Raw genomic sequence first — 24,728 nt, forward strand, 5'->3', positions numbered from 1 at the left:
TTTATAGAATACCTTGTGATCTTATGCACACTTTACCGAGGGGATTCCTCCACAAGCCCAAATTAATAATTTATGCATGGGCTCAAGTCACTTAGGCTGCATTGATTTACTTATGCTGCATTTCCTTTCATTCACAAGCCCTGAAACTCCCGGTCCCTCCGATATCTCGCCGCTGCTGCTGCCGCTGCACTGATGTGAGGCAGGCGCGCCTTTATGAACAAGGCACGCTGCATACGGCTCAATTAGATCCGTGCCCCGGCCCTAAAACAGGCTGCGAGGGCGCGTGGAGAGCTGCCGACGCTGTGTGAACGCCGACCCGGCCATGTCCTGTCCACGGGGAGCCCGCGTGTCCCCCCGGTGCCCTCTGGACTTTGTCTGCGTGCCGCCGGTGTCTGCTGCTCCAAGGGACGGGTCCATTGTCAGTGGCTGGTCGCAGCTGTTAAGAGGCTCTGTCACGCAGCCCTGCCCCGAGTGAGTGGGAGCAGCACCTCTCTGGTGGGTGTTGACAGTCCCTCGTGCCGCCCAGGTCCGGGCTCTGCTGTCAGCGCCCGTGTGCAGTGCGCAGCGCGCTCCGCCACTGCCAGCCCCTTCACACTTCCGCACGCACCGTCGGGAGGCACCTCCGCCCGGGCCATCTCTCCGGAGCCGGCTCTTCTCGCCTGTCAGCACTTTCCCATTAATGCCTGATCCTGCTCCGGTGAACCGGCACTCCGCGACTTCACGTGGGAGGGTGGTGGGGTGGTGGAGGAGAGTGGAGGCTGCAGGGCACCAGCAGCGCAGAGGAGACCTCCAGGCAGCTTTCCATTTGTAAAGTGAGCAGTAATTGCGCGAAGACAGCCTACACAGTTGGAATCAATAGAGTCTGCCTGCTTGCTGCTAAGGGCACTTTGTAGCAGCAGTAGGTCACTGAAGTAAGTACAGTGCGCTGCTCGCTGCGGAGTTGTGAAGAAGTACACGCGCGGGTGTCTGCGGCGCCGAGGGAAGCGCTTTGCTGTTACCAAGGACACAATAGTTTTCAAGTCCGCAGAGCTTCCTCGCCGCGCTCCTCTCCCATTACCCCGGGAAGCGTTCTAGGATGGATGATGCATGAGACCCTGTGATTCCCCGAGTCTGCTTGTGTGGCGGCGGCCGGGAAGCTGCTCCCTGTCACCGGGCGGCCGTGCTCGTCTTTGGGAAGTGTGCAAGCGGGCGTTCGGGAGAGGAGAAGATGCAAGGCGCCCTGCATCCCCGGCGCGCGCTCTGGGGCATCCTCATTCTTATCTGGACAACCTTCAACAGCAGCCTGGTGCATGTGGTCGGATCGGAGCAGCAGATCCCGTTATCTGTGTAAGTGCGCACGGCTCTGGCTATCGGCGCAATGCAACGCGCAACATCCGGACTTAGAAAACAGGGCGCAAGTTTGTATCTTGTTGCCACTGGTTTTGTTTTTTTTTCTTTTCTTTTGCATGCAGCACCCCATGTATGTATTATAATGCATGTCTATTGTAATCAATGCCCTCTTAAATACGCACACACGATGAATATGTTTCTTTTTGCTGGGGTACTAAGGCACCCAGTTTCATTTAGAATTATTCAACTATTGTCTTATTCATTTGTGTGCTTTAATACTTGTTTAGAGCACACACCTGCCATGACTTATAATGCACTATGCCCAAGTCATCGGACAGCCACTCGCCCACTACCGCAGGGCTACTTAAGATTGCACTTGGGCCCGTGACCTTTACAGTGCTGGGTTTATTATCGTTGTTCACTGGGTGGTGTATATTGTAGTTGGAAAGCCTTAGACGTGAACGATATTGCACAGGGAATGATTACAGTAAGACAGCATGATGTGCACGGTGAACTTTGCGCCCTGTCGCTTGGACCTGTGCACGGGCTGGCCGGCCGTCTGCTCTGCTGTTGCCTCCCCTTGCTGCTAGTTCCAAACTCGGCTGCGCTGCATGCGAAATGGCTCCGCCGCGCCGGCGGAGCAGCAGAACCATGGGCGCTGATATTTGTCTTTTCTCCCCCCTTTTTCCCTCCCCAGTGTGAAGCTCTGGGCGTCCGCCTTCGGAGGGGAGATCAAATCCATCGCCGCCAAGTACTCGGGCTCCCAGCTCCTGCAGAAGGTAAGCCTGCACGCCGCACCGATCACAGCTTTCCGTCCAGAAAGATGGAGGCACGTCCTCTTTCCCCAAACGCACAGGACGCGGCGCCGCAGATTCCAGCAGCGGCCCTGGCTAGGAAAACTCCGCGCCACCGGCCCCCGCCGCTCCCCTGCACCGCTTAGCTGCTCAATTAGCCGAATATTTTTAGATCAGAGTGAAATGTGGAAAGAAAAGAGAGGGCTGGGCCGAGGGGTGGAGACAGCGACTCCCTTTGTCCTGACAGCCGAGCGCTATCTTCCCCTCGCTGTTCCAGGGACGAAACATCTGCCGCCCTGCAGAAAATAATGCCAACTTCTCTTTGAGGGCAGAGCCGCGCTCCCATCCCTTCTGGCCGGGCACGCTGCGGCCTGCCTCGGGGAAGCGGCTCTGCACTATTGTTTGTCACCCCTGCAGTTCCCGCAACCATTATTCGCCAATCACCGGCGCCCGGTGCTGGGATGTATTACATCATTACAGATAAGGCGAATGGATGTGGTTATCTCCCCGCTCAGCTGCACAGGCGGGTAATAACCTTGTGAAGTAATGCGCAAACTTCAGCAACTGGGCCCGGCCTAAATATTGCAGAGCAGTAATGAGGACGGGGAATTGATTTTTAGGCATTTGATCGCCACCTTGTATCTCTTTTGTGTTTAAATACCCGACCGTTCTTCTAATTTATAATAAGCGTTTCTCACACAGAGCATTAGAAATACCGGCTTCGCCAAACATCCTGGATGTTCATCTCCCGCTTAAACACATTGCAATGGTCCGGCGCAGAGGTGAAGCGCCACTTTGCTTTTCATGTGACTGATATGCGGCGCTAGGGCCGGACCCTGTGGGGGTACAGAGTTTGAGAGGTTCAGCACCAGAGTCATGGAAGGCATTTTTGAAAATGCATCGTAAATTGGGGAAAGGGCCACGGCCCACGCGACACCAAGGCACGCGGATTAAATAACACTTAGAGTTATCGAATTACATATGCACTTATTTATTTATTTATTTATTTTAGGCAAGGTGCTACGTGCCCGAATGCCACAGAGCGCAGATATACCATTCAAGCGGTTTTCCATAAGGGATATGAGAAGACACCTCCCAGTGCTCATAGTGGCAACTAGGCCCAGTGCACACATTTCTTAGGAAACAACCGCATGAACACGTCCTTCATGTTTCTCCGCTACATACAGTTAATTTGCATTTCAATCAGGCCGCAGTTGGACACGTTTCATCCCTGACAGGGATAGCTAGGCCCATAGTACCCCTTTTTTCAAGGACTTAGATATAAAGAAGTCATGTAAACCTTTGACGCGTCCAGTTAGTAAAGACACGTCATGACTGTGATGCATATCAACACGCTACCGTAACACTCTATTAATTAATTATTCATGATAACCGTCTGGCTATGAATGGAGTGATAACTCAGAGGCGCCCATGTTCCAAACATCACCTCCCCGCAGCAATTGAATAATAGCTCAAAAGGGTGAGGGAAAAAAAAAGTGACTTTTAAAGACTGTAGTGACCAAAGCCGTGGCACAAAAGAAATAAGGCAAAGTTGCAGCCACGCGCCTAACCTGCTGATTTGATAACACACCTGAACGCTATTATGTAAGTGCTTTATTTAAAAAAATAAGTTTCGTGCCTGTTACCGGGATTGAATCGTTCCCTGGCAGTTACTATAGGAACTACGAAAGTAAACGCGCATTATGCCGCGTTCGCACTGTATGCTACACATTTTTGAATGCATATATAACAATCTATAATTTACATTTTTGTTAATACTACACACATATTCAAAGCCGTGTTTGCCTGAACATTTGTAGTTGAACATATAGGACCTTCACTCTAAATAATGGGGTCACATCTGACTTCCTTATCTGGTGTGAGGAGCGCAGCTCTTCGAGTGCAATTGTTGGAACCTTCCTTGGTGCCGGAAGCTAAACCTAGAAAGCAGCATTGTTTCAGGACCATCAACATATAGACACATAAACCATATTTTTTTTGGTGCCCTTTTCCTGTGTGTCTTGGTGCGTTTTCCAGAAGTATGCTGCCATTGTCCTCAGTGCTATGGCCCTTCTCCTATATGTTGCCTTGCTTTCATATACATGACCGGACGTTTCCTCTACTTTAACTCTGGCTTTTAGGCTTCAGCTTCTGCCTTTTAATTATTTATTTTATTTATTTATATTTGTAAAAGCCCAGAGGCATTGCGGCGCTGTTGCAGAGAATGTCTTAGTTACAGGTAGTTTGCTCATGGTTACAGGGAGCGAGGCCAACCAGGGTGCAGTAGTAAGTACATGGATGACTGAGTTATAATAAATACATTAGACACTGCGGCAGAAGGGTCCCTCTTTTAGGTCTCGTTCCACTGTTTGAAACGCCCAGTTCTAGTAAATAAAGCAAGTGCAGTGGCCGTGGTTGAATATTGATGAGGTCACACGTCACCCACCCCCCAGACCTCCACCAATAATGATCTGGTTGCATGTGACAGAGAAGATCCTTATTGGAGTTCCCAAAACATGATCTATCAGGAAGCGTGTCTTAATCTGGAGCACACAACTGCACACAATTCCACGTTTCGTCCATTGTTGTACTTTTCTCCACCCTGCACACACATGACAGTGCACTGAGCTTGTTTTGTCCTTTTTATAAAGAACCCTTACACTTGTCTACTCAGCACGGGGAGCAGAACGCTCTGCCCTCTGACCCGGAAGCATTGCTGCTCTTTCGTTTTATCCACCTTCAAGGCTTCCGTTGCCGTCCGACAGGAACGGATAATCCATTGTAATTGCATTAGATTTCAAGTTTTCGCTTTGATGGCGTGCTCCCCCTCATTGCGAGTCATCGGCTCGAGGAAGAAAGGAGTTCTGCCGCTCCTCTTCGCGCCACCCTTTTCATTGTGCACCTGTTCAGCTGTATGTTTTGGCCACTACTGGGGAGATTACTTAATTCAATTCAGCAATTCCCCAGAAAGTCGTGCAAATGCTATTGAAAGGCAATTCATGGAAACCCAAGCTCCTTTTTGACTGCCGTTTCATACAGTATTGCCACACTGCAATTTCAGTGGTCTTTGGATGGATAAATACTGTATTCTAGAAGATGGTTGACTGCAATGGCACATATATAATGCTTAATGGTGGCACTCAGAGTCCAATCTAGAGTATTGACAGGCAGTGGCACGTGCATTAAGAGCCCGATTCGGTTTGACCTCAGTAACAGCGCGGTGCGCCGCGCCAGAGAACTTGAACACTCTTCCAAGTGCGCAATCGTTAACAATTTGGTTAAAGTGCATCTCGGTTGCATGGGGTGCCGCCAACTTGTTCCTGTGTGTTTGGTGTCCTGCATCTGAAGGAACGCTAGAGCTGTGCCATACGACTTTAATTGAATTCAAGTCAATGAAAACATCCATTCTCACTGGAAAGCGCTCATCCGAGTAAGGTCAGACATCAGCAGGGCTGCTACACCAACTGACAGCCAATGCACTGAGCAGGGGGCACCCGGGGTCACCGAAGAATTCACGTATCTGTGTGGCAAGGATCATTATTGCATTGTTAATTATTGACAGGAATTGCATTAGTTGCTTTGAACTCGTCTGGTTTTGAGGTTGATGACATTATGATACATAATTAACCTGAATTAAGTTGGGCATCTGCTGCCGTGGAGGGTTGTCTGCCTGGCCAAGAGATCATGCTTAAACTGCTTTGCCCATAATTACTTCCGGTATCACATTAAACAGTACAGCCCCCCAATGAGGCACTTGGAGACACACCAGCTCAGCGGAGGCCCTATGATTCAAACATACCCGTTTCGTAAACGTGTTGGTTGCAAGTATGCAGTGGAACAGAAGAATGCATTCAGCACAGGCAAATAGAGCCACGTTCTCTTATGCGGTTATGCGGTTACGTACACAATATGCATTCACTCTGAGGTGTCAGTTACACACGTTTCTATGTTCTGATGTTGCACGACCACACTATGGCAAATTACAGAAACTGACAAACTTAATGTGTCCGTGTCATGAAGCAAAGTCTTCTGTTGCAAGCAAAGAACAATTGTTTTACAGATTAAAAGCTTTTTAACTACTTAAGGGGTGTTCAAATTAATGGATACAGTGTATATACAAAATAACATAAGATCACACAAACCATACACTCACAAAGAGGAACACATACACACACACACACACACCCCCACCACAAAAAAATGAGGAATTCAGGTTGTCAAAAGGTGACTCGGAATTTCAGAATCAAGAATTTACTAGCAGTTCACGGCATAACATACCCCGTTCTAGCATATCTTAAATGTCAATATCGGTAATGCACAGGGTCACATTTGTCCCCCTTCTTAAATATCGGAATTACCACTGATCACTTCCAGGAAGGGGGACTATGTCCCTATGACTTATTAATGGTCATTGCAAAAGTTAAACATATAGGTAACTGTCTTCTTGTGAAATTGTATCAGATGGAATGAGAGGTGTGCAGAGTATAAGAACAGTATGATAGTTCCATCAATTACACAGGCCTCTATGAAGTGTCTTTGTAGACGCATAATTGTCAATCTTGTTCCATTGCAGAGTCCCTGTGATGGCATAACATTGCATAGTAACTTCATTACAGCACCTACTTTCATTTTTAGCTCGTGAGGGTGCATTCGCCCTACAGCTTTTTGCTCTTTACAGGATGTAATGTTGAGCTGGTAATTAACAATAGTGGAAGGTGAAGGTGACGGGGAAGAAAAACGTTGTTTTCTTTATATTCTTGTCATGCAGAACAACAATGTTATAGCCTTTATAGTCTTGTTGTGCAGAACAACAATGGTATAGCCGACACGTGTTTCGACCTCTGTGGTCGTTCTCAAGGCCTTACCCTATGTCTTAATCTTCAATATCTCATCGGTGCTGATGTGAGGCTACTCTAGGGATTGACCCTTACTTAATGGGACACTTGGATTTAACCCTTAAAACACTTCTGACTGTAATAGAAGAGATGTCGTGCCATGACTGAAATAATGAGCAGAAGTTGCAGGGATATTAACACATGGAACCGTAGAAAAGATGTATCACCATATTTTTGCGGCGATATTGACCCATGGACCCTGCGGGGAACACCCCGCAACCCCTGCATTATTTTAAAATGTGCAGGGGACACCTCCCACAAATTATTCCCCCCAAAATATTGCCTATGGCGAGACAAATGGCCATATGTACGGCAATATTTTTGGTGGGGATATTTTGTAGGGATACCCTTTTCTACTTGAAACCTCCCCTTGTCAAACCATTGCTGATTTCTTTCTATCTTCATACTTGACAATATATCTTTAATGATTTATGATAATGGATAGGGCATGCTGACATTCTAGATTCAAACTTGTGCTCGCAATCTCTGATAAAGTCAGACAAGCTTCCATTACATACAATATTTTAAGGAGATAACACTATGATCACCAAGAACATGGTATGTCAACTCTGCAAGTGAATGGACTACAACTCGTTTAGCAACCAAAATGTGGCATTGAAAATAACTAGACACTGTAGATACAAATTGAGTTTAAGACCTACAGACTAGCCATCTAATGCATGCATATTTGGCATCACATTTCTAGTGTCTGTCTCCTGCGGTTCCAGTCTGCTTCAGGGTGCTCATTTGGATTCATCGAATAGCGCATTACAGGGCTAATTCCTACAATTTCAGTCCACTCTCATCTAGTATTCATGTCCGAATGATCGGGTGAAAAATCATATTTTCTGGAGTCCTCTACGTTTTCCTGATCATATGATTGAATCTGAAACCATCCCTGATCAACTCCAAAAAACTAATAAATTGTCCCTTTTCACTAACATGATCTGATACTGTCTGCTTGATCCCAAGTTAGGGCTTGTTGGTTTGGTACAACTAATGCACACATAGGCACAACAAACCCAATTCAAATGTACTGGGCATCTTTCTGAGTAGAGTGAGTTTGTATATAATATGTGCAAAGCTAGAAGCGCATGACTGCAACAACTCAATTCACACCTACAACAACACATAAGAAAGACAAAGTAGGAAAACATTCATTCTACTCAACAGACACAGTTTGAAAAACACGCTAGTGGACACAGGCCTAAAGTTGATATCGTTTAAAGTTGATCTAGTTTAAAAAGATTTGCCAGTGCTACAGAGTGCATAACTGAACAAGAAATACAGAGGAAAAGGGCATGCTTTCGTGGTTTATGTCACACTCTCATGGACTTTTGTGTCTCAGACATGAACTTAAAGATAAAACTGCATAAACCTTCATAATAGAATACTGAACCATTTTGCAAGACAAAAATAAAAAGTGGGTTATCAAAACCTACTGTATTTTGTAATATTTTATTTTTCTCATGCTAAATGCAATTTAGGGATTCTTTCCTTTTTCCAGTATGTACATTGGGTAATCTGCCCAGAGGTCACTTTATCATCACCCCTATTCACAGGGGCGTTATAATGTATTTTGTACAGGCATTGTGCGGTAACGATTACACAGGTTAACTGTTGGCATAATCATTTCGAAAAGAGATTTTAAAGCACGAAGTGTGCTCTGTTCCCATACTTGTATAAACGGTCCAATCAGACCAATAGGTAAGAACAAAAAAAAAACAAAACACATCATATTAATGTTCTCCTTTTAAACCGAGTGTAAAGGGATACATTTGCAGAACTGGAGCTGCACTCTGTTGTCTGTGCTTAGCAACAACATCAGTTCATTTTGCAGGATTTCGTCAAGTGCTAAGTGCCCGATTGGAATTTAGTTTGGACACATTGGGCCTGATATACAACACGTTTTTCAATGGCATTCTTCCATTGAAAAACGCGTTTGTAAATAATGCCCATTGTGGCAAGGTTTTTGCATCGATGCACAGATCCCATTGACTGAAGCGTACATGAACCTATGGGTTTGCCCAAGTAGGAGCACAGTGTTGGTGCAAGCATCAACCAGTCCTTAGATTTGTTCTGACATCAATAGTGAAAGAAAAAAAGTGATGATACATTCCATTTTTAAAATTGCTCTTCTTGCCTTGTGGAAACTGCACAATAAAATGATCTCTTGTATGCTTTATCTCCAACCTGTTAGCAAATACTGCTGGTGCTGTGGATTTAGACCACATTTTAATTAGTTCTCCTGTTTGATATATGGACTACACTTCAGCTGCAGAAAGGGAAGGGCCAAATAGCATTCAATTTCACTGAGCACTCTTCCTGTATTTAAGGAGGCTTCTGTTCATCTGAATAGCTGCATGCTTTCTCTGACCGGGTATTTAAAATCATGTGTAGGAATATATTACTATGAAGAAGAACTGAAATATGTATTAAGAACGCGGGTTGCCATTTTATCAATGATGAACCTGATTTATACAAATGTTTAACATGGGAAAGTGCCATTGAAAACATTTGTGTAAATCAGGGCCCTAATGCTTGGAAAATCAGGATTATTTGAAGGAGTTTAAGGCGCCTAATAAATTGAAGGGAGATCACACCTCTAACACCTTCATCTGGCAGATTTTGTTTTGTTCATTTTGTCATACATAAGTATAGAATGCATTATTGATGAGCATGTTTAACAATAATGGCACTGAGATATTTAAGCAGTGGTGATCGTTAAGTAATTCATCATCCTCCAATCAGTGAACGAATCGTCCCCTCTAAGGTCGCCCCCTCCTTTCCCATCCACTACTTGCTTGCCTCTTAATGAACAAGGTGGTTGAGCAACAGAAAGTCTTGCCAATCTGAAATAAACTGCACGTGCAACTACTTTGCTCAGAATACGCTTCTTTGCTAGGTCGAGACAAAGTGAAATGCATGCTTGCAAAATCCTGTCTGCTCATGATGCAAGGATCCCATCAATTATTTACGGTCTGGAAACTATGCAGACTTATTTTCTTGCTTAGGTAAAAAGGTTTGAAAATAATCATGCAGGCTAAGTGCTCTGAGTGGTTATGAGTTTGGTAAATACATATTGACACCGCTTGGAAAATATCCATGTCCAATTATGGTCTGTGATAAATAATTACATGTATATGTTCCAAAACTGATGTTAGCCTCACCACTCCGGCGATTGCCCCCCCAAAATGCAAGTTAAGGGAAATAAAACCAGGCTGATGCGTGCTGTCTACAATGAGCCCTGTCATGCAGGGCAGGTATTTTGAAAGACTCAGAGGCCGAATATGAAAACATGACTTTAATCTACAGCATTTCTTACAACAATAATCAAGATCTTTGAAAGTGCTTTCTTACCGGCTAACAGGATCCCCTTGAACTAGTGCTCCTGTCAAAATAACATTCAAGTCTCCTTTATTATTATTATTGTAATTGTATTGTATTTATTGAGTGCGGACCTAACTTCGAGAAGCAACGGAGCGCATTACAGAGGCATACAAGAATACAGATACTCAACAGAGTGCTTTACAAAGGTATACAACAGTGCCGATGCATAAAAGAGTGCCTTTCAAAGATAACAACAGAACAGATATATAGCCGGGGTGGGATACAGAGGGGCACTGATGATGTGTACAGATGTACCGGGTGGCAAGGAGGAGAGGGGCAGACGGCGTCTAGCGAGTCAGGCTGTGCAAATGGTGATGTGATGGCCTAGGTGTTGTGGTGGCAAGATGCCTTGAAAATGTGGGTTTTGAGTTCTTTTCTGAATCGCAGGAGCGTGGCGGCGAGTCGGATGCTGATGGGGAGGAGGTGTCATAGTCTTGGGGTGTAGGCCGAGATGGTTTGTTTTCTGTCCTTTCATTTTTGCAGCGGCGGATTTCAAGTCTGCACCTGTCCTGTCTTCTGGTGAAGGGATGTCTGCCGGAGATGCTGAGTTTCTCCGCAAGGTAGTCGGGTGACTTGTGGTTGACTGCCTTATAGATGATGGAGCAAGACTTGAAGGTGATTTGTGCAAGCAGTGGGAGCTAGTGAAGGTCGATGAGGACCGGGGTTATGTGACTGTATCTGCTTAGACCCTTGAAGAGACACCTGAACGTGTGGGTGATATTAGAAATCATGCAGCCCTTTAAACACTCTAAGCGAATAGCCGATGTGAGTGCCTGCCAATGCATCCCATGGCCCATTCTTATTCAAAGTCTGTGCGTTGTTCCTGCAGGTTGAAAATGCTTTTCTGAATGCATATTAGTACATCCCCCATGTGCAATCTGGAATGGCAATTGGCCAATCTGCGTAAAATACAAACTGGTAGAGCTCGCAGATTTTTTAAAGCACCATAGTGATGCACACTGTAAAGCAGCCGCGCACAGAGTTCTCAGCACAGTACTACCTATCTTCATGGGCGCACCACGTTGAGAGGAGCTCGGCAACCCACAACACTCATCACCTCGCCCCCCCCCACACCTGGGCTGCACCTGGCAGACGTGGTCCAGGCACTAGATATTCCCACCCCCAACCCACGCCTGCCTCCTTCCCTTGGGGGTAATTGCCTGCCCCACCCTCCACATTCTTTGCCAGGCTGCACCAGGCCCAGTCCAGCTGTTTTACAAAGCTAACCCCTTCCTCCTCCTCTGCACGTACAAGCTCATTGTAATGTTTTAGAAAAACACAACATAGCGGAGTAGTTAGAATAAGAAGACATGAATGAGGGGCCAATAAATAATGAAATATGTCCACCTGCTGTTCAAAAGCCTGAACATATTCAATTGGACATTTAATAAGTTGTTATTTTAACTACAATATGGGCTGACTTACAAAAGCATGTTTCAATTGGAAAATCCACTTGACAAATGCTCTGATTTTTCTTAGTATACATTTTCTGTAAAGAGTGAGGGTTTCATTAATAGCTTGAATTAGGGTTTCACTAAAAGCTTCATAGATCACACCCTTTGGGGAATAGGGATGTATGGGCCTAGATAGCCAATTAAACCTCGTTGCTGCAGTCAAGCCTTTAACTAGGATTTCAGGGCACATAGCTCCTGGAATGGTCCTCAGCTACATCTATAAAGGTTAATTATAATCCTTGGAATGTGGCTCACACATTGGATAATCTGCGGACTCTGCAAGCCAGTGTAGCCTGGACATAGTCAAATAGACCACAGATTGTTTAATATTTTAGACAGCTCATGTTCCCTGCTGCCACTGCCCCTCCCCCTTCAAATTAGCGCACCTCCCCAGGTCAATTTACCTCTACTGCCAGTGCCTCCCAATACTTACAACCCCAGCCAGTTCCCCAGGCTTACAACTCCTCATTTCTGCTTCCTCGTTGCAGGACTGGTCAGAAACTGGACGTTGGTGATGTCTGTGAGAGACACAGTCAATTCCATGCGTCTCACCAGGTGGATTTGAAAAAAAGGTTTAATCCACAGCCAATTCCCACACCTGCACATGTTGATTAATCCAAAATTGCTCTAGCCACCATACCAGGCAACCTAGAACAGATCATAATAGACATATAGTCCCCTCCCCAAGGCCTTATTATGATTTAAGGGACTGTTAATCTTGTTAAAAAAAAACTTGCTGTGCTTGGGCCTTCAACTTGGTATTCAGTGTCCATAGCTCATGGTACAGGTCTCAGGACTCGTCTATAAAGCTTAATTAGATGAACATGTGAAACATTCATTAAAAGCCCTAACAAGGGCTTCCACAGTGTCCCTTTTGCTGTAAACAGTTATTGCATTGCTGCTGTTCCTAGATTTCTCTTTCTTCGACCAACATTCGTGATCCTACTTGGCCAAAGTCAGTAGTGTCACCCTTTTATTACCTCTTCCTTTTTCTTTTCTTTACCCCCAATGCTTCTCCTCAAAACCCTGCCTGTGACTGGGTCAGGAAATAAGACTGAAACCCCACAACTCATGGTTCAGAAATCTTGGATGAGGGATCTTGCCAATGATAGCCCAGTGCCAAGTCAATATTCACTAACACACAAAGATATATTAAATATGTTCAGGCCCTATTCATATTCATATTGAGATTTCCTGATGTGAGATATATTTATGGCATCACTGGTAATGATTTCCCCCAAACAACAGTGACTCACAAATAGACCTTGATATTCTACCCAGCCCTGTCTATGGCTCATGTAGAACCAGTGAATCCTCCCCCTTGTCCAATGCTAAGCCAAGAACCAGGCTGGTGTATAGAAATAATATATATTCATTAAATAATAGGTTCAATTAATCCTTGCACACACACCACTTTCTCTGTGGCACAAAACAAGCTTCAATACGAATACTCACTTTTTTGGAAATCAACATTAAGAAAGAAAACATAAAGTACACCCCATGTGTTTTTTCACATTTGGGTCTCATGGAAATAGAACACATGTCAAATAAACAGTTCAAAACTTCTATCACACACAAATCCCTCAATGTTAACATTAGCCAGTACCTCAGAACATTACAGAACATTCTGAGATCTGGGACATCTCTACCTCCAACTTTATCTTCCAAAACATCTTCCTTCTCGAGATCTCTGCTCATTCACCTCCCACTCTCTTAGGGTCAAACGCTTCTCCAAACAGAGAGTTGGGGACAGATCTATCTCCTCAGCGGGGGTCCCCCTCTGGGACATCCTCTCTGCCTCTCTCAAACTTGAGTAGAACCACCTCCGGTTCCGAAAGCAACTCAAGACCTTCATTTTTGCTCCCGCTTTCAATCTTCCTCTCCCCTGCAGATGCACCTGACTGCACCATGCACTGGTCACCTGGTCATCCTCTGAACTCGGGCACAGGCTCCTGCATCTCCAGTTGCCCTCGCACTGCCTTCGGGCTCCTCAGCACTTAACGGTCTGTATCTGCAAACCCGCAGTCCCTTCTCTCTACACTTATGAGCCACCCCCTGGCTTCACTTGTGAGTTAACTGCACTTCCAACTTACCCTCCCCATGGCACTTCTCCCCTTCCCTCTTCCCTGCACTTGCACGGTCTGAATGGTGCAAGGCCTAGTAAGATCGTTATTTTGTTCTACCTTTGTTTCCACCTCCTTGTCTTGTCGTGCCTAGAAAAACTTGGGTAAAGGCGCATTATAAATGCCACATCATATCCTGTCATACCACATCATATCATATCAAGATCCTGAGCATTGGCATTACTTGATAAGATTCAAATTTAAATCAACTGCAAACCTTTTCTATTTTCAAAACCAATTTCACACATGCAGCACTTTGTATATTTAATTTCCCTGCACACTTGAAAATGCTAGCAGTTTTGAAAGCAAAACCACCTTTTGATAATATTTTAGATTGATAGAACCCTTCTTCCTTCAGCCCTATGCAATGCAAAATCTCTTCTACCAGGAATCACTTTCTCACTCTATGTAGAGTGTGTGCACTTAAATTAGGCACTTCACTTTATTTTATTTATTTATGTATTTATTTTTATTTATTGGCCATTTGCAAGACGCTTATACAATTACCAACAACGGTTTCAAAGTGCACACAGGGCAACAGGGTGTGGAAATAATGAAGAAAATACAGGAAGGGGAGACAAACTTACTATTCCTTGTGAGTGTTTAGAATGTGAAAGAGCTGAGGAGTGGGGGGTAAGGGAAAGGTGCTGTGGTGCTCATGGAGAAGTGCTTGGGGTGTTTAGCAAGACACCACTCTGCACCAGCACCAAAAACCCGGACATTCAGTGTACATTTATCAACCCTCTGCTTTAAGGCCAGGTTTGAGGCATGGTGAAAATTAGAAATTTAATTTTTAGATAAGATAAGGAAACTCCTTTCCTTCAGGGAGGTTTGGGGTTGGGAAAGAAATTAGAAATAACAACTCACTTAAAATGACTATATTTGTAATTCACACTGAGAGCATTTTTATTAATTTTGAACTCACCGTGTATATTTCAGCTATAGTTATAGGGAATTACTTTGTAAAATGCTAAGGGCCTGATTCATGGAAAAGTGTGCATAGACCATGCAAAGGTCATGCAGCGAGATCTGTGTTGCGCGTGCCTGCGCACAGACTTTTTTGTGAGTGCTCAGCATTTTCATGGAATCTGACACACAAAGTAACACTATGCGTAAGTGGTGGCCAGAAGGCCCCTGACACGCCACCCTGCAAAGCAGAAACAGCCACCAATGCCTACCTGTGCCCGGCTTCTGGGCACAAACTCATTCACCCAGGTAATACTGCATAGGGTCCCTGGTAAGTATTCCCAGCTCCCCCACGCCATGTGTACGATGTATCATAAAAGTGTTTGTATGCCTGGGTGGTGGTTAGATCGTGAGCTTTGCATGCTCAATTCCCCGACATGAGGTTGCACGGTCAGATTCATAAATATGATATGTTTGCACAGTTGTGGGCGTGTGATCTCCTCGCAGTAGGTCGTCTCTTGGCACTTCCACATTTTCCCTCGTTCATCCTCATTTTTCATATTCCGCTTCCTATTTTGGACCCTGCATTGGTCCAATCCACACTCTGAGAGGAGTCTTGCGCAAGATGCTTGACTGCTCGCAGAGGCATGCCAGACCTGTGCAAAGTCCGCGCAAGTCCCGGAAAAGACCTGTACAATCGATTCCATGAATCAACAAATGGGGCTTGGTGCGCGAATGGCACTAAGAGCCACTATTCTGCATGCAAATAATTCCATGAATCGGGCCCTAAGAGTCTTCCTCCATACTCCCACCAATTAATTAAGTGCAAGGTATTAAATCAAACAAATCCCCAAACTTGATTCACACACATAACTTACATAGATTGTCTCTGGGGCTAGTGCTCAGGGAAGACATCAGCATTTCTAGACCCTCTTTTGGGGAAAACAGGGATCTGTTCAGGCACATCATTCATGTATAGTGAACATCATTGATCCCTCTATTTGACTCTCCATGCAAAGATCCCGGCCTCTGTTTCCATTTCCCTGATTTCTTTCAGCACTCTCATCAGCAATTCCACACCAGGTATTGTCAAGTACCTTCCAACCAGGTTACATATGCCACCCTCTTTCAGTATTCACCTAGATGATTTTAGGCAGCTCTCTTCCTACTCTGGTTTGTGAAGCCACTTTTTAACTTCAAAACCACACCTATAAAAAATTAAAATTAGAAGGTGCTAGCTTATAACTGAATTCTAACTGGACCTGTAGGGTCCTCCCCACCCCAAGGCCCAGCTCCTCTCTGTGGATAGGCCCCTTGAGGTATGTAGTTGAAATGATAAGAAGGGATGAATCCACCCACTGGAGTTTTTCATTTTACAATTTTACATTTTTCACATAAAAAGTCACTACAACCTAACAACACATACATTTTCGGGTTCCTCTAATCATTCCACTTGAAATGAACCAACTCCTGTCATCGCAGGAGGTTGCTGGTGCGAACAGAAATTTAATGCACTTCATACAAAAATTATAATAGTTATGAACATGACATTTTCTACTCAGATATCTAATTTCTTAAGTTATCACATCCCCAAATCTCTGCTTTATCACCAAGGTCAAATTTCGATATGGGTTGCTTCAATAAACAGGCCTGTTCAGCAGCCTTTTAGTGATACCGGAACCATTGTGGTGCAACCTAATATTCTTGAGAAAATGAGCAAGATAGCATCATCCATTTAAACTAATGGGAATCTTCTAACATATTTGCCGATCCTGACTTTCATTTCACAGTTAAGTTTAATTTCTCCTCTGAACAGGGCATCTACTTCACTGTTGACTTTTGCATGGTGCAAAGCCACCAGTCTTTCATCTCCCATGGCTGATAGTCATTTTGTTGCTTATCTCAGAGAACAGGCCTCAATACAATTCCTTTCTGGTCACTGCTTGAGAAAATAGAAACTTAAAGTCATGCCTTTAGAAATAGACACTTATGTATGTGAAGGTTATATCTTCTTGGGCACTTTAGGCCGTCTGTTTATTTTTAATATAATTGCGTATTGCTGCATCTTGTTCATTTTCTCAAAATGATATATTCGTTTTGGCAAGGGAAATTTTAACCCCATGTGTTTATTATTCCATCTTCAAAATGCTCCCACTTTCATGAGTACAGTTTCTGTGTTTGCAAATGCCATGCTTTCCATGTAGTATACACCTTCCATGTATCTTTACTTTATCAGTCACATGCAAGTCCCAATCAATAAGTGGATTTCGCTTTATTTGAAAATAGTATTTTTGGTGTGGCAGCGTAAAATTAATTGCTGTCTTTTTGACTGTTAGTTCACAATGAGCCTTTCCAATTTCATTCTGCAGCCTGGTTTCATGTTTTACATATGTCTTGCTTCAACTGCAGAAGTATATGCATTTGAATTCACTAGGCACATTAGCAGTAGTGAGACTTTTTAAGCTGGCCTTTCAGTCTGTACATGTGCCTTCCCATTACAAGAAGGTCATTCTGCACATTCTGGGCCTAATATGGCCTTTCAGTTCATTTGATCCTGGGACTGCCTTTAAACCCCACATATTCCCTTTGCTCCTTTATCATGATTACTCCTGGTAAAGAGCAGTGGGGTGTGGGATTTTTCTCACAATTCAATTATTTTGTTGGAGCACGTCCTGTTTGTTTACTTCCTCAGAGAGTAGGTGCTCTGGTTTTTGCCTCCTTGTTTTTGCATTCAGGGGGTATGGTCATGGAACACCTCCCTCTTTTTCTCCTTGGTTTCCTTTGAGAGTCCCTGGGGTCCTCCCGCAGACTCCAGTGTTTCTAATTAGGAAGGATGCTAATTTTTCTAGAAAGAGGAGTAAAAAGAGTTGTTAAGCATCTTTGGTTAGACATGGTTTTCCTGGACAATATTACATATACATTGAGACACATTATTGCATAGAAAGCGATACAACATTGCATATACATTATGAGACATTTATCACATTTCATATTTGCATTTGGGAGACCATCCTTTAAAAAATAATATTTCTGATGAATATTAATTAAATGACTCACCTGTTATATATATTTTAATTTCCATCTGGGATTTCTCTCTTACCTTCATCCCACTGGTGGTTCCTCTGCTCTAACTTTAGTGGGCTCCTCAATCAGTCATAAAGCCTGTCCGGAATGACAGCTTTTTAACTGATTGATATGGACCAATTTCTAATCTTCTTTTGGGATGGGATCTTATAAGCAACAGGTGATATTTGTCCACAAACTCAAAGCTACCGTGCCAAGACGGAAGACATTTCCATTCCTTGGTCTGATTCCTCTGAAAATTGTACAGGTAAACCTTGTCACTTACCTTGTGCTGCTTTTTTGTGGTCTTTAGATCATAGTATGGTTTCATTTCTTCAGCTGACTTCTTGAAGTTGCGCAGTGCTTAAGCAAAAGCATGCTGGAGGAGCTTCCTTAGGTTCTCTATGAAGTCATGAATATTGTGAACACATTAATTAGTGTCTGATCCTGGGTTATTTAGAGCAGATGCTAAGATAACACAATGTTTTGTCTGGTCATAAGCTCAAATTGAGACATTTAATCACAGAAGATAGTGTAGACCTAATAGCCATCAGGACAAGTGGTAATCAAACATCCTAACTGGGTCCAGAGCCAGACCCAAACCTCTTTAGGATTCTCACAATTGTCTTTTTGTGTCTCTCAACCCTTCCACTTGAAGCTTGGCAGTAGGCAATTTGGAGTTTTCTTTTTACCCCTAAAATCTCCCACATCTTTGTCATCACGTCACTGGTAAAATGACTTCCACAGTCCAACTAATTCATGGCCAAAACGAGAGAAGACGTTGTTGATCATTAGTATGGCATCTGTCTCTACCTTACAATTTGGGGTAGCAAGACATTCTACCCACTTTGTAAACAAGCAGGTTACAGTCAACATGTACTTGTTTCCTCAAGAGGAGCGAACCGCTGGCATGATGAAATCGACTTGCAAATCTGACTAAGGCAGTGTAATTCCCCTTTTCTGTAGGGGTGCTAGTGTGTATGGGAATTTGGTTGACATTGTGCACACAGAAGACCTTTTGATGGATGTTGAGGTCCTGACCCATGTGTGGACAGTAGGCAACCTAACGCACGATTTCCAATGTTTTGTGAAAACCTTTATGGCCAGCAGTGGCTGCATCATGGGTGTGATTCAACATCATGCTTCAGAAAGAGGTAGGTACCACCTACTGGTCACCTCCAGATAGAGATCTCCGTACCAACAAACCGTCTTAGATTTGGAACATATTGGAAAACGTTATCAACACCCGGATATCAGTTCTACCAGTGTAATCCGATTCTGTGCAGTGATCAAATCTGCATCCCGGGTATCTTTACTCCACTGAGCACTTGAGACGAGTTTGAGACTTGTTACAGCAGTGTCTTGGATTTCACCCATTAAGGATTCTGTCTCTGTGAAATCGCCCTGCAGAGATCCAGTTTTATCCAACTGGTCAGCAAGGCCATTTGCAGTCTTATACAGCCCCTCTGTTTTGGAATGACCTCTTATCTTCTTCCAGTAGATAGTAATTTCATTAGAGGTCACCAGATCATCAATCGACTGGATCAGTTTCCCATGCTTAAAGGGTTTTATTGCTAGCCCAAAGCATGCCTCAATCGTTCCATTTAATCATGTGTTCCATGAACCCATTCCTGACATAATCAGAGTCTGTGATTAAGACCAGTTCTTCGAGTTGGGGGTGTACTGCATTGAGGATGGCTTGATGAACTGCCATCAACTCTGCTTCCAGACTACTTCAGGGTCCTATTTTGAAGCCAGCAGAAGGTTCTGGGGTAACTTTCACTCAGGCATTTGCAATGCCAGCCACTAGTTCATTTTCCCCTTTATTGTTTTATTGTCAACATGGTGCCACATAAACTGTGGGTATCCCCAGGCAAGTATCTTCTTCATGTACCTTGTGCAGTGATGCCAAGTGCACTTCCATATTGTTTTTAGTTATTAGACTTTCATCGTTGAGACAGTTTTCTTGAACACAGTCATGCAAATCAGCCTATCCTTGCATGAGACATCTCATCTTGTTTTGTCCATATCTGACCTCGACAGAAAAGCCTTGCATGAATAGAATCCACAAAGCAATTCTGGAATTACTTACATTCCCCTCATGGATTTTGTCACTGTGAGTACTGCACAGGCTAGTGAGGGGTCTCCATAATGAGGTGCTCCCCCTGGATAAATGGATCATAATTTTTCAATGTCCATACCATTGCCAGGACTGCCTTTAAACAGTAGTTGAATATTTCCTTCAGAGAGGACAACATTTTACTCATGTACAATATAACTTTGTTGACCTTGTCTTGCTTTAGTACAATACCTTGGTTAGGTAGGTGTCTGAAAACTCTGTCTCTAAGAACCCCTTATTGATGGGGTAAGCCAAACAAGGGGATTGGGAAAGGCTTATATTCAGTTGTTTAACTGTCTTGTATTGTTCGTGACCCCACTCCTGGTGGACTCTGGCCCATAATATATGGACCAAGGATCGATTTATCTCTGCGTAGTGTTCAATGAACCTTTGACTATAATTATGGGTGATTTCGCACCCTATAAAGTTCACTCTGGTCTTATACCATTGTGCCTTCTGAAAGGACAGTTTTACTCTGGCTTTCTGTAACTGGGTCCGGACATAGCAAATTTCTGCAATATCCACAGTTGAGCTAGTTATTACTACATCATCTACACAGGCCAGGTTTCCGCTTTTGTCCAAATTGGGCATGGCCTTATGCAGGAAGACATTGAACTAATTTCTGGAGTTTATATATCCAAAGGATGTTTGGGTCAACATGTATTGCTGCCACCCAAAGGTAAAGGCAAGATTGTATTGGTCTTCTCTACTCATGGGCACTGTCTAGTAGCCTTTGGTTAAGTCAATGGCTGTGTACACGTTTAACCCTTGGATCTGTGCCAGCCCATGATCGATGTCGGGAAGTGGCCATCTTGATATGTGGACCTGTTTGTTCAACTCCCTTAGGTCGGCAAATAGTCTCCCTTGGCAATTGGGTTTTAGTATTCCCAGTACCGGGTTGGTAAAGGTACTGTGGATAGGACAAATTATCCCACATTAATCCACATTCTTTATAATCTGTGTGAGTGACTTCATGGATGATAGAGGTAACCAGTATTTTTTAACAAATACTGGAGTCACCTCTGGGACTCTGGGTATGGTGGTTGAATAGTTAGCAGTACGTCCACAATTATGAGTCTACCGAAAAGATATCCTGGAATCCCTGGAATACAGCTTCCAGTTTCTGTCTTTGTTCCTCAGTCTCACAGGCATTAGCAATGTTGATCCGTTCCTCGACCATCTGCTTGAAATATGGAAACCTCTTGGCAATTTCAGTGGCATCCCCCAGTTGGGTGGAGAAATCTCTTTTTCTGATGTTCATCTGGACATGAGGTTCCCTGGTTTCGAGGTAGTTGTTGTTAACTCGAAATACCATCACATCCTTCCTGATGTCAGAGGTTACCTCTTCCCCCACAAAAGGACATGAAGAGTATACCAAGAAATTCCCTCACATGACTGGTCCGATTATTTCATTACCTTAATCAATAGAATAATGTTGGGCATCAACCGCCATTCCAATAGAGGTGTCTGCGCCCAAAGCGATACTTTGAGGATCACTGTTATCCACCAACATTCAGATGGCAACATGTTCTAGAACCTCTAGAGGTGTTGGATGTAAATACAAACCTTATTGTTGGAGATGAGAATTCAAATGTATAAAGGCATTTTGATGTTTGAGGTTCTGTACTTTGTTAATTTTGAGGGGAATAGTCAATTGTCGCATCTGTCCTGAGATGTCAACCTCTGCTCGCACTTGAACATCAACCTCATAAGGCAGCAATAGCGCAGACCAAAATGCTTTTTCGGGGTTGTCACAGGCCATGGGGCTACTCCCCATTCGGGACCATACTTTGTTGTTGATTAGATCCAGATTGATTGCAAATCAATTGGGAATGTCACTACCTAAATAAAAGGCAGAAGGGACATTTCTCATGACCAAACAATTGTTCTTTGCTTTTGTCACAAATGGAAATATTTAGCATACACCTGGTAGCAGGAAATGTTTAGAATTTGGTGTTTACAGACCCACTTTCCATGTATCACTCAATTTAAATATGAGAATGGTCTGAACGTTTGGGAGTTTCAGAATAATCCTTTGCTGATGAAGCTTTTTTGTTTATTCGGGCATACTCTGGAGGGGACAGGCTCCTCCCTCTCATTTATCTGAATGGGAAAAAACAACTGTTTGCCCTTTTTCTGAATGTCGGTCAGACTTTGAGCTGGTTCTTCATCGTCCTTTTTCATGGGACTGACATTGGACTGGTGTAAAACCTCATGGTGTCCCCTTCTAGTCTGGAATTTCACTTAGAAGTGGGAGGAAGGTTGCTTTTCAATAGTTAGATGGGTCCCCATCACCCGTTTGTTCTCCTGCAGAGATGATGGTGATGTCTGGGACCTTATTATTTTGGAGGTGATAATCCACTTTCTCAGAATGTTTTTCTATTAAATGACCATTCAAACTCACCTCATTTGTACTCATTTTCAGTTTTTTAGGCCAATTAGTCTGGCTGCAGAGGAACTTCTCCACACAGTCTATCGAAGGTGATAACCTCCAAAGTAGATTGTTCCCCAGTAAACAAGGAGTGCCCTCTGGAGTCATGAATACAACTAGGTGTTTTAAACAATGTCACCCAATTTATAGTTGCAGATCTGCAGTCCCTTTGATGGAAATATCATTCTCATCAACATTTTGGAGTTTTCCTGGAAGAGGTATGAGGGGAATCTGATGACCCTCCCTCTTGTCTATATTCACTTGGTCGAATGCCTTGTTGGACAGAAGTGTGGCTTGGGATTGAGTATCCATCAGAGCTGATCATTCACACTGACCCTGTACCTTGCATACAATATGCCCTCTTTTTCCTCAAATGTGCAAAGAAAGTGTGAGTTATTTGCCAGGCCGGCAGCCATTTTATTGATATTGCACTCTGACACTGTGTGATCTTGGGTGATTTATCTTGTCAGAGATGGGGAATATGTAGGAAGAAAAAGACATTTCTCAATGCGCATAGTTGGGGGATACTCTTTCTCCCTAGTTTCTTTGCTGCCCCCCTTTACGGAAGACAGTTCTCAGAAACTGTTTGTGGGGAGAATATTATTATCTGGCTCGCATTTTTGGAGATTAGGAATCCCTCACTCTGAGTCAGTCTCCATTCTTATCCTGTCAGACACAGGGTCTTTTGGGACACGTTTATTTGGGAGGAATCCCCCATTCCTGAACAAGAAGTGTTCTTTGTCTGAATCACCCAGGGATTGTTCTCTTTCAAAAGGGATTATCTTTTTGTGACCTCTTCAACTTACCCTTTGCTCTTTGGTTTCTATCGTCCCAGGGGTAGAAGAGTATTATAAGGCTGAGAGCTTTCCAGGGGTCTGTTCTGCTAAGAAAGGAAGATTCCTCAGGAGCTTGGCATCTCCATTCCTACATGGACCAATCTTCAGGAACCTGTAAATTAGCAAGCCTTCCTTCAGACATTTGCCCCCTAAGTCATGCTGGGGTATTCTGGGGAACCTAGACAGATTGGAGGTTCGACTGAGCCCTCAGCATGTGCCCCAGGTCATCAGTCAATTGTTGGACCTGCGGCTCCAGTTAAGTGCATTTCTCGGGGTTGTAGGTAGGTCCCTGGTCATACCACTGCTGCTCCCTAAACGGGTAACTGTGACTTATAGTGGAGTAGCTTGGGTATTGGAAACTCCCCCATCAATTTCAGTCCTGATTCTCTCTTCTCCTTTGTTCATAGATCTATTGCCCTGGAACCGGACAGAAGGAGAACTGTTCTGGAAGTTCTGGTTGGGAGGTGGAGCAGTATGTCTCTCCTGGTTTGGTCCCACTTTGTGCCAGGGGGCATACACATACCCCAGGATTGGTTTTGAACACTTATATCAATGTCTTACAAAGATAGCAGGGTCAGAGAAGTCACTGTTCTCAAATCCATCCTGACTACCATTCTATTTGGGCAGGGGCAGAGGTTCCCCTCTGCCTTTCATTCTGCTTGTTGGCAGGAAGAGTATTTGTAGGCTTCCCTGTCTCCAGGTCCAAAGGAGGGGTTGTTTTCACCTCTGCCACTTTCGTAGCAGCAAGTGTGGTAGATGGCTTGGTGTCTTTGTGGTTATTTGTTATTGTCAGTGGGTTTCTGCACCTCATATATCCTGGTGGCTTGCTCTATGTTGTAATCCATTGTCCTGTGCTCATGGAAACCACACATTAACTGGGTAATTATATATTAGGCAACCGCATGGAAATAAATGGTCACACAATCCCTACTATTCATGTTCTATCGCCTGGAGGTTTGCGCAAATGCTAGTTTTAATTCCTGTACAAACTCCCTAGGCACATGATCTCCCCCACATTGCAAGCTATATGAAGCCTTAAGGGCCTCTTGTGGGTTCCTATGAGTGGAGAAGTGCTTCAAAATGGCTGCCAAATAGGTGGAACATTTATAATGATCCTGGCCCTTCAGACCTGCAAACTGGAGTACTCAGGAGAAAATGTCAATTTTGCAAACTCCATTTAATTGACATACTTTTTTTTATCTCAAATGATGACATCATTTGCTCATAAATTTCCAATTGCTCCCACACTGAATACTTTGCATTCTTATGGTATGGGATCAGGAATCTATTTATGGCTTTGATTTGTCTGATCAGGTCTTTAATAAAAGACTTTCTGCACTCTCTTTACATGGATCCTGCTTTGCAGTAAACTTTATTTCTCGCTCTAC

The 24,728-nt window shown here is 43.9% G+C and overlaps 1 protein-coding gene across 3 annotated transcripts in view; it reads left to right on the plus strand.

The window, feature by feature from the left end:
• Nucleotides 1-200: 200 nt before the first annotated feature.
• CACNA2D3 (calcium voltage-gated channel auxiliary subunit alpha2delta 3) overlaps nucleotides 201-24,728 on the plus strand; it is a 3,251,448-nt gene continuing 3,226,920 nt past the window's right edge. For 2 of the 3 annotated variants that reach the window (XM_069643639.1, XM_069643642.1), the window contains exons 1-2: nucleotides 201-1,326; nucleotides 2,027-2,108. In XM_069643639.1, coding sequence (XP_069499740.1) covers nucleotides 1,208-1,326; nucleotides 2,027-2,108 — 201 coding nt within the window. In that variant the 5' untranslated portion in view covers nucleotides 201-1,207. The remainder of the gene's footprint in view (nucleotides 1,327-2,026; nucleotides 2,109-24,728) is intronic. The other variant, XM_069643640.1, reaches the window with a different exon arrangement.

The sequence above is a fragment of the Ambystoma mexicanum genome, chromosome 2p (assembly GCF_040938575.1).
Source record: "Ambystoma mexicanum isolate Mex_15411 chromosome 2p, UKY_AmexF1_1, whole genome shotgun sequence".
NCBI classification, from domain to species: domain Eukaryota; kingdom Metazoa; phylum Chordata; class Amphibia; order Caudata; family Ambystomatidae; genus Ambystoma; species Ambystoma mexicanum.